Source organism: Pelmatolapia mariae, linkage group LG15 (assembly GCF_036321145.2).
Source record: "Pelmatolapia mariae isolate MD_Pm_ZW linkage group LG15, Pm_UMD_F_2, whole genome shotgun sequence".
NCBI classification, from domain to species: Eukaryota; Metazoa; Chordata; class Actinopteri; order Cichliformes; family Cichlidae; genus Pelmatolapia; species Pelmatolapia mariae.
Window position 1 is genome coordinate 34,081,177 of NC_086240.1, and position 13,141 is coordinate 34,094,317.

The 13,141-nt window shown below is 36.9% G+C and overlaps 2 protein-coding genes across 2 annotated transcripts in view; both read right to left on the reverse strand.

Moving 5' to 3' along the window:
• Window positions 1–1,869, reverse strand: part of LOC134642759 (E3 ubiquitin-protein ligase rnf213-alpha-like) — a 51,510-nt gene extending 49,641 nt beyond the window's left edge. Inside the window, exons 1-4 of the mRNA XM_065472029.1 lie at window positions 1,788–1,869; window positions 1,260–1,451; window positions 978–1,170; window positions 115–170 (exon numbers count right to left, since the gene is read on the reverse strand). Of these exons, the coding sequence (XP_065328101.1) occupies window positions 115–170; window positions 978–1,170; window positions 1,260–1,451; window positions 1,788–1,852 (506 nt within the window). The 5' untranslated portion in view covers window positions 1,853–1,869. The remainder of the gene's footprint in view (window positions 1–114; window positions 171–977; window positions 1,171–1,259; window positions 1,452–1,787) is intronic.
• A 2,664-nt stretch (window positions 1,870–4,533) lies between these two features.
• On the reverse strand, window positions 4,534–12,718 carry LOC135933795 (dentin sialophosphoprotein-like). Its single transcript, XM_065471976.1, has 9 exons — window positions 12,619–12,718; window positions 11,735–11,853; window positions 7,714–8,427; window positions 6,622–7,329; window positions 5,797–6,093; window positions 5,329–5,480; window positions 5,099–5,242; window positions 4,682–4,881; window positions 4,534–4,544 (listed from the first exon to the last, which is right to left on the reverse strand). Exons 1-9 carry the CDS (start codon window positions 12,716–12,718, stop codon window positions 4,534–4,536), a joined length of 2,445 nt encoding a protein of 814 aa, XP_065328048.1.
• Window positions 12,719–13,141: the final 423 nt, after the last annotated feature.

Genomic DNA, 13,141 nt, shown 5'->3' on the forward strand with positions numbered 1-13,141 from the left:
AATATTACATTATTGTTTGAGGAAAGACTGCCATCAGCACTGACACTAAAATCAATATTGATCCTTCTTCAGAGATACTGGGCTATAATGACAAACAGAGGCTTTTTATTGTACCTGTTATTTTGGCGACTTTCTGTTTTGATGACATGGGATGTCAAATTTATCAGAACCTGTAATCAGAATCATAGAAGATATTTATTGAATGTGAAGACACATAGAAGACACATGGCAACAACACACATGCCACTGGACATAAAATCTAGAGTAGCCTTTCAGCATTTTATAAATCAGTGTGGTCTAGGAGAGACTTCAGCTCCTGCTCCTATTCCAAAATTTGTTTTTAGGCTTTAGCTAATATATCATGTGACAATGGATTTTAGCCAATTACAGGCCTTTGCATATCAGATCAGTTGAGTGCTATAAATAAAATTGACCAAAATAAAACTGCATAATAAAACATTCCTTGGCAGAGGAGGATTATAACCCTGTATTAAATCAAAAGTCAGTGTTCACTTTCATTTTTGATTAACTTTTGGGGTTGCTACTTAGGTTACTATTATTTTTTTTAATTCTATTTTTAATTATTTATATATCTTATCTGGCTTGGGGCAGTTTTGAACACAACACTCAGTCTCTTGTCACATAGCAGACATAAACCCCCTCACAAAAATGAGAAAAAAAGTTTTTCTTATTAAAAACAGCAACAATCAAAATAATAATTAATAATATTACAAATTATAAAATGAATTAGTTTAAAATTAGTTAGTTAATAATAATTAATTAAACAGTATTATTAATTAATAATTTATTTCTATAGAACTGAGGGAAGTTACATATTCAGGTGACAACAACTTAATTTTATATAGCTAAGCATTACTTAGTTATATAATATTAAATATAAGTAAAACTTGTTATTAATATTAATTTTTAATACTCTGGTTTTATTAAAACAAAATAACTGTTTTAAGAATTTATACCTTGTACATGGGATGAGTTATGCCAGATTTGATGCTGAACTGCAAATAATGAAGAATGTCTAGTAGTTCAACTCTCACACTGGACATGAAGCTCATTAGATCATCCACCCGTATGAGACACATCCAAGAGTTCACAAGAAGATGATCAATGGCAGCCAGGTATGCATGTTCTTTCATGATCTCAATCCGATTCCTAGTTAAAAGGGTTAGGGTCAGGGCAGATAAATGGGACCAGACAAATTTAACTACATTTTAACATCTTTATGGGGGATAAGCACTTACTGTGTGTAGCTGGGTCCTTTGATTCCCCTCAAGTCTCTCCAAGATTCAAACTGTGGATTCAAGACTGGGGTAACTGGCTCAAATGGTTTGCTTTCTCCTCTCAGTAGATGAATCAGAGGGATGACCAAGACCCACTTCTCAATATGGTCTGTTATAGCAGTGCGGCAAAGGTTCTCCAGTGCATCTGCAACTCTGTATAAGTAGAGAGATAAGCAAACATACAAGACCAGCAAAAAATTCACATAATACAGGACAGGGCACATTCATTTTTCCAGATATTTTAACAGGAACACTACACTGGAAAACCCACACCAAAGTCAAATCAGGTTGATCAGATTATAGGTGACTGGATTCCAAAGTGATGATAAATTGCAGTGTTGTAACTATTGTATATAAACAAACACATTTTATAATGTTTTAGTAAATTTTAACTTTAAACTGGGTTGTTCTTGCATCCCATATTATCTTTGTAAAAACACAATCATTGTCATAAATTTTATGCTTCAAAATAAACCACATGCTAATTACCGTTTTTTATCTGTCAAAGGATTTGCAAAGTTTTCCCAGAAAATGGCAAACTCGTCCTGCGCCATTTTAGGCAGGCAAAGAAGACTGCATAGAATGGAAAGTTTATCTTTCATGCTGTCCTTCAGATACTTGTTGCAGACAAGCAAACCAATAATCCCTGCATGGAGATTTGGTAGCAAGGGTTGTACTGTTTCACTTTTCTTTCTGGCCCTAAGACCGATAATTTCCTCTAGAAACTTTTTTAGAAGGTTTTTAATCTGGAAAAGGCAAAGGGTGAATATCAGAAAACATTGGAACATTGGAAAACATTAAGAACTTTATCTTATACTGTTGGATTATGGATGTAATATGTTGAAACATAAAACACTTGTTATTTACCTGCTCTGAACCATATGGTAATCCCCACCGTTTTTCCATACCATCATGAAGTAGAGGACAGGTGTATGTATGAATGAACTGTTGCAGCAGGAGAAAGAAGTTTTCTACATTTTGTTCATTCCAGGTTGTGAGAAGATCAAAGATTATTTTTAACATCTCCCAGCCAGCTTGGTCTCTCCCTTCCATCACAGTTTTTTTGGCAGTATTCCAGTACCAGGCAGTGTTTAATTTGGGATGGATCATATCATCATATTGATGCCATTCACCTTTGAAGCACAAAATACATCACGTTTGGTAATGGTTACATTTATTATTCAGTTGGTCCATTCATACTATTGTTTTGGCCAATACCGGGTGCATTTAATGATGATTGATTCTGACTTATTATGTACTGAACTTCTGGCATTAAAGCTTGATCCTCTACACTTTTTGGGGGAATATAAGATTAGAACATTTAGGCTTGTGCATATTGAATTTTCATTGCCATAGAACTTAATATAGTTTCTATAGTTTCTACTCCCTAGGTTTCTTTTATTGTGCCTCCCCTTTATTCCGCGTTTTATGTTTAGTCTTTCTTGTCTCTATGTTTGTGCATCCCCTGTGTCCAGACCATCCCTTTGTCTCCCCAGTCGGTCCTGTCTCGTTGTCTTAGTGTTTCCTCTGCCTGTTGTTGTGTTGTCCCATGTGCTGTGTGTTCCTTTGTATTTTCCAGGTCCTAGCTTCTAGTTCCCAGGTTTCTAGTTTCCTAGTGTTTTGGTCTTAGTTTTTAGTTTTAGGGCTATATTTTCTTATTTCTGGTATTTGAGTTTTGTCACAGCATAATAAAGCTGCCTCTTTTAGTTTACCCCTTTTTGTTCATGAGTCCTACGTTTGGGTCCTCTTCCTGCCTGAAGGGCTGTGCGATATGACCAAAGTCTCATATCCCAATATAAGACATCTATCGTCCCGATAACGATATATATCACAAAATAGTACATTTTATCTTATTCTGTGAATCTTTGCAACTCGATTTGTGTGAAGTGTTTTCAGCTGGGCTTCGTGTACCTGGAGTTGAGTATTTTGACCCATGCATGAAACTATATATTTTTAGATACAAGTTGTATGGGCCGCCATTTTCTTTGTCAATATTTATTACACGGCGTGCTGCGGGGAAATGCCTGTTCTAACGTTTGAGTCTAAGGTTTATTTTGAGCACCTGACAGCTCTTTTTTGCTTCTCATCCGTAAACTCTCTCGATACTCTTTCACGTGATTCTTGTGTAGGTGGTAGCAGAAAAAATTTGCCGTAAACAGTGTATTTTGCAACACCACGAAACAAACGATAGCGTATAATATGAAAAGATGTTTTAATTTCTTCATCCAATATATTTCGTCATATTGCACAGCCCTACTGCCTGCCACAAGTTACATGACAGGTTTAGATCTAAGGTGATAGAGAGAATAAGCCACAGCCCTACATGATAAAATCAGTCCTAACATGATTTTCACTCACTGATTGAATCACAAGTTAGATCTGGTGGTCCATGACAATGTAAAACATATTACACTTTTTTTCAGTTCTTTTTGTGATAGTCATTTTTTGTTTTACTGTTGCTATCACTAAGGTTGGGTCTCTGGCTTTTGATTTGAGGATGTACATTTGCTGCTATAACTGTGGTGCAGTGAGACCAATGAAGTCACTATGGTGAGCTGGTTTTGTGAATGAAAAATGAATGAATGAATAAAAACTCACTGACATTATTTTTGCTCCTGTTGCTGCTTAAAAATAGGGAGTATGCGGTAAAGCAGGTCATCTACTAAAATTGGTGGTTCAGTCCCTGGCTTCTCCCACCTTCAGTCTGCATTCCTAAATATCCTTGGGCAAGACACTGAACCCCAAGTTGCTCCCCGAAGTGTTCATCAGAGTGTAAATATGTGTGAATGTTAGACAGAAAGCATTTAAATTTAGAAAAACGGTGCCTGTATGAATGGGTGTCAGTGGGTGAATGAGGCATGTAGATAAAGCGCTTTCAGTGCTAAAATTCACCAAATTCTCAATCTAATGAAATTTTTACATATAGTTAGCAAACTATCAAGAAATACTTTACTGAGATATTGCAGACGTTCTAGTATTGTGGTATCAGAGGAGAGAATATGTGCAAATTGTGGTTCTAGTGTCAACAACTGACTACAGAGGAGGGTTCATTGCAATATAACCATACTCTCACAGACAGTAAAAATAGTATAAACATCTCTCCAGTGAAAATGTCTGCTGTTTGACTAAGTATACCAAAGGTTGCCTCCTTCCTTACTTGGAGATTAGCAGTTGATGGAGGTGAAAAAGGGTTTGCTCTCTTGTGGATGTGACATCATCAAAACAGACTGCTTTCTTAGTACAGGCCTAAAAATTGGGCATACATTACAGCCCACTATTGAATCATTGTTTTTCTCAGTTTTTTTTTTTTTGCATTTTTTTTAAATACAGTAATTAAATCTAATATTTGCAAAATCTATATCAATAATATGAATTTAGAATACCTTCTCTTGTTAAAAGCTCTTGTTTGATTGACAGACATCTGTTGATCCAGTCATTTTTCTCTTGCTGGTAGATGGCCTCATAAATGAACTCCTTTTTACTGTGCTTGTAAACTGCATATTTGTAGGGTATACTCTCATGAAGTTTTTCCTTGGGAATTTTAACATTTCTTTCAACAAGATATCTCTTATCTCCAAGAGACCTATTAAACAGAAAGTTATTGTTAGAGATGGGACATACAGATGACAAACAATCTAATAATTCGATAGAAGCTAATATAATTTCTATACTGGCAAAAATAAGAATATTTAATCACATCTAAATTCAGTCTCACTGATTTTCCATGGAGAATAAAAAAAACCATTGTTTTTGAACAGTTGTGAAAGAACAAACAGACAAACAACAACAATAAGTTATACCTGGGGAACATTGCGATCGAAGCATCCCAGCTTCCTAACAGTGCAGCAGATTTTAACACAACGAAGTCTTTCTCTGGATCCCAGTGAAAGTCTTTAGAAACGACAACGTGAAAATACACTGATATTCCTTCACTGACTGATGAACTGGAATAAAAGGAAAGAGGCAAATAAATAATTTGATGTTTAAAAATATGAACTCAAATATGTATATTCTACATCCTGTTACTTACTTTTGTGGTCTCTGATGGCCCACTTGGACATCACTATGGTGGGGAGGGCAGGGTGAAGTTGGTGGCCTAGAGCCAATTACATCTCTGTTGCCTCGTTTCTGTTCTTTTGCCAGATGTGCACCTGTGTCCTTATTTGAGTTAGTGGAAGTAGCCTTATAAATGTAAAAAAATGTTTAAAAAAAACAGTTTTATTTCTTATTTTATATACTGTATGAGTAAAAGAAAAAGTCCTACAAGAGTCTGATTGGTAGTCAGAAAAATATGTTTAATGTAGAGCGACAATATGTCGATTTTCACCTTCTACTTATGAAAATGGATAATAATTAATATTAGTTAAATTGGTTTCAGATCGGAAAAAACATTTCATAAATGTTACAATTTAAAAATCTTTTCCCTCATGTTATAATTTTGCATTTTTGTATTAAATTCAGTTTGTCAGTTAAAACTCTGTATTTGTCTTCATAATACCTCAGTGTTTTTGGTGGTGTCCTTTGGTGTTACTGGCGTTGTGGAAACAGACAGGTTTGTTTCAGGTGTTGCCTTACTGCATAATTCAGAGTCACTTTCAACAGTCACAGCAAGATGTCCCTCTTTCTTATTACAAGACTCTATACCTTGAGGGAGAGTAGCTAATTTACTTTCCAGCTGTGTCTGCAGAAGGGATGTGGATCTGATTCCATTTTCTGCTACAACTTGGGTTGCAATGTTGTCTGGTGTTGTAGAATGCTCTCTGTCCAGCTGTGATTCATCAGCAGCCAATTGTACCTAAAGAATAGCTACAAAGTTAGTTCACCAAACACCTCTTTACATTTTTAAGTATTTATTGAGATAAGGTTTCTCTGGAAGCAGAAATTACACTGTTTTTGTAGTTAATCCTAATAACATGTTATCTCTAATACACACAGAGTTGTGCCACTTTTTAGTTCAAACATGATGTTTGTCTTTGCAAACTCATAACTAAGGGGAACCAGTAAGTTAGCACACTGTCTGAACAAGACAAACAGGACATTATGGAAGATGAACTTGAAGGTCTGGAGAAACCGGTTCTTCAATTTTTGAGACGTTGTTTTTTCTTGCAGTTGAAGTTTAGTGTAAAACAAGCAGACAAAACAAAGTTTTACTTCCAGAAAGAAAAATCTATGGTTTCCTGTTTAACTATTGCTGGATAAATATATTCCTTAATATATGTTTCTTGTTGTTATAAAATTAAATATTTTCTCCTCATACTGTGATTTTGCATTTCTGTATAAAATTCAGTTTGAGGTTAAAACTCTGTGTTTGACTTCATAATACCTCAGTGTCTTTGCTGGTGTCCTTTGTTACTGGGCTGGGTCTTGAAGACTTCTCTGACTTTGTGGTATTTTGATCATCTGAATAACACGTCTCATCTCCTTCTACTTGGTCTTTTTTCCTGTCAGCCTGTTTTGTGAACGTACGTTGATCTGTGTTCATGGAGTTTTCCTTATCAGCAGACTTCCGAGAGAGATTTTGAGATGTTGCCTTGTTTGTATCTTGGTGTGGGGCAGGCTGTGTTGCTGCTTTGGCTTCTTTTAATATGTCCTCAGATGATTCAGGGACAGTAGACTCAGCTTCTTTGGTTGTTGGGGAATCTTTGGAGTTAGACAAGGGTCCAGGATGAACATCACTTAGCTTGTCAGCAGGAGTTTGATGTGGATCTGGAGTGTCATCTTTGTTTATATCTGATGAATCCCTTGTTTGATGTGCTGGTATTTTATTGTGGGCAGATGTAGGAGAGGGTGTTGTTGTGGGAACAGACAGGTTTGTTTCAGGTGTTGCCTCACTGCATGAGTCAGAGTTAATTTCAGCAGCCACAGCATTTTGCTTCTGTTTCGCCTCACAAGCTGCTAGTTCACTGTCCAACTGTGTCTGGTGAAGAGATGAGGATGCACTTTCATTTTTCACTGTGGCTGGGTTTGTACTGCTATCTGATGATGCAGCACCTTTGCTGTCCAGCTCAGAATCATCAGTAGCCAACTGTCCCTGAAAAAAACTACACAGTTAGTTCAGGAAATACCATCTCAAACTGATAAATATTTCTTGGAGACAAGATTTCCCTGGAAGCAGAAATGCCAGCGTTCATCTTTTCAAACTGAATTTGAAAGAGCTGCAGAACCTTGTTCCTCTATTTTTAAAAGCTTTACTACAGTTGATAGTTTTGGTTCAAATCAGGCAGAAATTTTTTTTTTTCATTTTCAGAAAGAGGACAGTTTTATTTCCTGTTTTAATATTGCTACTTGACTAGACCCGATTTCTCATTACATTATATTGTAATTATAAAATGTTAACTTTTTATTTGTGTTACTGTTTTGCATTTCGTATAAAATTCAGTTTGAGGTTAAAACTCTGTGTTTGACTTCATAATACCTCAGTGTCTTTGCTGGTGTCCTTTGTTACTGGGCTGGGGCTTGTAGACTTCTCTGACTTTGTGGTATTTTGATCATCTGAATAACACGTCTCATCTCCTTCTACTTGATCTTTTTCCCTGTCAGCCTGTTTTGTGAATGTATTTTGATCTGTGTTCATGGAGTTTTCCTTATCAGCAGACTTTCGAGAGAGATTTTGAATCTCATGAGATGTTGCCTTGTTTGTATCTTGGTGTGGGGCAGGCTGCGTTGCTGCTTTGGCTTCTTTTAATATGTCCTCAGATGATTCAGGGACAGTAGACTCAGCTTCTTTGGTTGTTGGGGAATCTTTGGAGTTAGACAAGGGTCCAGGATGAACATCACTTAGCTTGTCAGCAGGAGTTTGATGTGGATCTGGAGTGTCATCTTTGTTTTTATCTGATGAATCCCTTGTTTGATGTGCTGGTATTTTGCTGTGGGCAGATGTAGGGAAGGGTGTTGTTGAAACAGACAGGTTTGTTTCAGGTGTTGCCTCACTGCATGAGTCAGAGGTACTTTCAGCAGCCACAGCATTTTGCTTCTGTTTCTCCTCACAAACTGCTAGTTCACTGTCCAACTGTGTCTGGTGAAGAGATGAAGATGCACTTTCATTTTTCACTGTGGCTGGGTTTGTACTGCTATCTGATGATGCAGCACCTTTGCTGTCCAGCTCAGAATCATCAGTAGCCAACTGTCCCTGAAAAAAACTACACAGTTAGTTCAGGAAATACCATTTCAAACTGATAATTTCTAGAAGCAGAAATTAACACTTTTTGTATTACTGTGCTATAAAAGGGTAGAGAGATGGGAAACTAATGCAAGCAGCATAACAAACCCTCTACTGCATAGTGTTGCCCTGAGGGAACAAACCACATTTTCATGCCTCACACTGGCCCTTCAAAAAAAAACCCAATTTTTTTTTTCAAATAATGCTAACAGGCACAATTTTAGGGTGAAGGCTTGAGTCAGGGTTAGGGTAAGGTTAGGTTTAGGATAAGGTCAGGGTTACGGTTAGGTTCAGGCAGGGACTTGTGATGGGTAGGGTCAGGATAAGTCTCCAGGAAATGAATTTAAGTTAATGTAATGTCCCCAAAAGTGATGGAAACACACCGTGTGTGCGTGTGTGCGTGTGTGTGCGTGCGCGCGCGCATGGGGTTATGATCAAATGTTGGATGTATTTTGGTGTTTTATGTTCTGTGAAATGTTTACATTGTTTATTTGTTGTTTATTTATTTGTTCATCCTTGTTGTACTAATAAAACTTATTATAGAATAACTTGGTGTTTGACTACCCTTGTCGCACAGTGTTGCCTTGAAGCAACAAACCAATATCTGTTTGGGGGGGCAGGGTGTCAAATTTTATGATTGATATATTATTAGGGACCCTAAAGCTCCCCCAAAATAGGGAAAAATATTTTTTTCCCCAAAAATTAAAAAGTCATGCAGTAGAGGGTTAACAAAAAGCAGGCCTTTAAAGTGGCTTTTCATGTTCTGATGAAAGTCCAGAACATAAAAATTACAAAGTTAAAAAAGAACAGGAGGAAGAGACGACACAAGGGTAATAAGACACAGCTGAATGTAATCAGCATACACAAATAAAGCTCAAAACAGGACACGAGAGACAAGAACTTGCAGGAAGTAACATAGAACTAAACACAGAGGCAAGAAACACACACTTAACACAATACAGGGGGACACAGGGGAAGGCAAGAATAACATAGACACAAAACTGTAAATTCTAAACACTAACAGAAAGTAGCAAAAACTAAAGACTAAGGATCCTAAGAGACTAGCCATAGTACAAAGTAAAACCAGTCAAAAAATGCCTAGCAAGTACACAGTGTTGGGACTAACGCGTTATTAAGTAACGCGTTACAGTAACTACGTTATTATTGTGGTAACGAGCACGGTAACTAGTTATTTTGCCAAAACCAGGAACGCGTTACTCGTTACTGGGATTTAGATAGGCTCGTTATTCGTTACTTCGTGTGGTGGATATCGCGGAGCTTCCACAGATTCAATAACATTAGCAAGTGGTGGAAGCAGCAGGTGGATGAAGGAAAAGGGAGGCAAGAGGAGAGACCCGAAGCAGCCGCCGGTCCGAGTGTCAGGTGAACTGAACTTCAGGTAAGAAGTTATGACCTGCAGTCTATCGGAGTCAGATATAAACCAAGTTTAGGTGGAGTTTATTTTCGGTATGCTGACATTTTCGTACTGCGTGCTAGCTAGCATGACGGAGTTTCTATACAGCTGGGTGGGTGCTATGTTACTGATGTTGAACTTTATTTTGTTCATAAGATTAATTATTAGAGTTGCCAACCGTCCCCTAAAAAACAGAATCGTCTGGTATTCAGAGAAAATATTACGCATTTCGTACTGAGGTGAAAAGGAACACAGTTTGTCCCGGACTTCAGCTACAATGAAAAAGACACAAAGCTGGAGCTGCACAGCTGCCTCTTCTTCTCTCATTCTCTCTCGTTTCTACTTCAATCACGAAACTGATCAATGATCAGCTGATCGGCTTTTCTCTCTTGTTTGTTTATCGCCCACTTTGCGCCAGAAAGAGGAAACCAGCCGATGTTGTGCTAAACAACAGCAGCACGTTTAAGCTTGATCAGCTGTTGTTAGAATTTATTTAATATTAATTTCTAGTATCAGCTGATGTTTGCTGGAGCCACAGCTGTAAAGCTGCTGGTCATGATATCAGTTTGGTTATCTGGTGAGAGGGAAACATGAAGATGAAACCAGGAGATGTCCTTACTGAATCATCAGAGCTGAACAGGTGATGGAGAAACAGGTTTACCTTTTAGGTGACATGAATGAGTTGAAGGGAAGTTATGAACTGTTTCTGAGAGACAAATAACACCAGGATCGTTTTCTAAGTAGCTGACAGCTGGTAACTGTGCAGGGGCGGGTCTAGCAAAGTTTTGCCAGGGGGCCAGGTAGGGCATTAACAGGGAAAGGGGGGGACAAGGAAATACTTTTCTTTATTATTCTCATTTAAAATGTCTCGCTTTTAAAAAAATAATTATCTGAGTCTTACAACAAACAATTGATAGATTGATACATATATACCATCAGAACAGTGTACATCACTGTCACAACAGTGTTTGTTTTCATTCAAAGGCTTTATGATTTTTCCTATAATGGTGGGCCGGTCTCTAGTCAAAATGCCCGGGATGATTTTTTTGTCCCAGTCCAGCTCTGTATGCAGCTCATCTGCAGTCTGGTGTTACCTACATCTTCCTATTCAGAAGGCAGAATTTCCAAGTTCTGAGTACAATCGAAAGCACCACGACTGCAGTTTTTGTGTTGGATGTAAAAAGCAGGCTAGAATCATGGCGGCGGTCAACAACGGTCCAGGCGTGGGATTTGTCTCGTGGAAATATGCACATTATTTTTTCCTTTCTGTTGGTAGGTGGCACAGTGCACTTGTGGCAAGTAAGCAAGCTAGAAGACTGGCAATCTTGCTGGGTATCCAGTTACGGAAGCAACACCTTAACAAGAGAATTCTGAGTAAAACCAAAGTTACTTTCCCTAGTAACTAGTTACTTTGAAAGTAACGAGTAACTTGAAGTAACTGAGTTACTTTTTTAGAGAAGTAACTAGTAATGTACCTAAGTTACTAATTTAAAGTAACTTACCCAACACTGCAAGTACATAACTCAAAAGAAAGTCAAACTCATAACTCTTGAATAACTGTACAATAATTAGAGTTAAACCAAATTAGATCTTGGTACTTGGTAAGATCTTGGTAATAAAATAACCAAGGCAGAGGGAAAAAGAAACACCACCAATTACAATTATAAAATTCAGAAAACTCTTAAACAGGAGCAAACCTGGGTTATTGTGCTCAAAAGTACAAACACTGGTCAAAGTTAAACTTGGAAGGTCTGCAAAAGCATTCTCTTATATTTTTAATAGCTTGTTTACTGCTCTAGATAATCTTGGTGTAAAGGAAGGAAGGAAGCAAGCAAGGAAGTCTTTTTTCTTTTTTTTTTGTACCTGTATTTGGGTGGTGTTTTCCTTTATACCTTCATCTTCTTTTGCAGCCTGGTCTTGATCCTCATTTTGGGTTTTCTCCTTAGTCGTGGTTGAAATTATATGTGTTGATGTGGCACCATCTGTTTAACAATTATTTTTATGTAAGTTTTATATATATCTAATCACAGCAAACATGGCATTGGAGATGATCCAGTTTTTTTCCTTATTCATATGACCCTGACTTTTGACCTATGACCACAAAGCATTACATTTTAAATGCTATATTTTGTTATCTTTACCCAGTGATTAACTGAATGGAGCAAATTGGACTGATATCTTTGGCTTGTATAAGCTGTAAAACTTTTTAAAGATTTTAAGGTGTATTCCTGTGGTGTGCTATTTTGTGAAACTTTATGGCATCATTGTGATGTTATAGGGTGCTGTACTGAAAAATAAAAAATGTCTTGTACAGCTCTCTCCATGCCCTATTGTATGATATATTACTTGATATGGTTTCTTGAATTTTTTTTCAGAGTTAGCTTTGACAGCAATGGAAGTTGAGATCAAATGCTTGGCAAACCTAGGTACTCGTGTCCTCTAAGGCCTAGTATATTGTTGTGAAATTTGAAGACAATCCATAAAAAAATGTGGGTATTATGAAGCTTTCACCAAATTTAAAATAATGAAAACTGTGGACACTATACTGCTAACAAACAGACAAACAAACAAAACTGATTACATACGCCCTGCCTTTGGGGGAAGAACAATGGAAATGACTATACTTCTATACTTGTGTTTCAGACGATTATCAGAACACTGTGTCATTTTCATTCTAGTTAAACATCCACCTACAGTACTGTTTTATGGTTGCAAATGAAGTTTTACTATTATGACAGGAAACTTACCTTGAGCCTTTTTTTGAGACAAAAGAAATAACTTGTAGCCACATTCAGGGCAGAATTTAAATGTCCTGCCCACTTGAGTTCCACATTCAGGGCAAAACATGATTACCTGAAACAAAATATAACATTATAAATGACAGAAACATTGTAATGCCCTTGAGCATCGTTAGTATAATTCAAGCTGTTTCAAAAACTGTTTTACCAAATTGATTGATATCATCTTATCTTCTGTATGTTGTAATAAGTTAAATAGGTGGCAGCGTTGATGAATTTAAAACATTTAATCTGTGTTAACGTTGTTGTCCGTCAACAATCTACAGTGACATGATTTTAATGTCAGACCTTAAATACTGCTAGACTGCACACATTATTGAAAAGAATGCATTTCTATATTTTGACATAGTCATTGTGATAACAGAAGACGTGAGTGTGTATATTGTATGAATAGATTATTGTAGTATTAGTGATTTAGTTGTATTAACGATAGTTAAGCATTATATTGGTTATTCATTTAAGTAGGTCATAG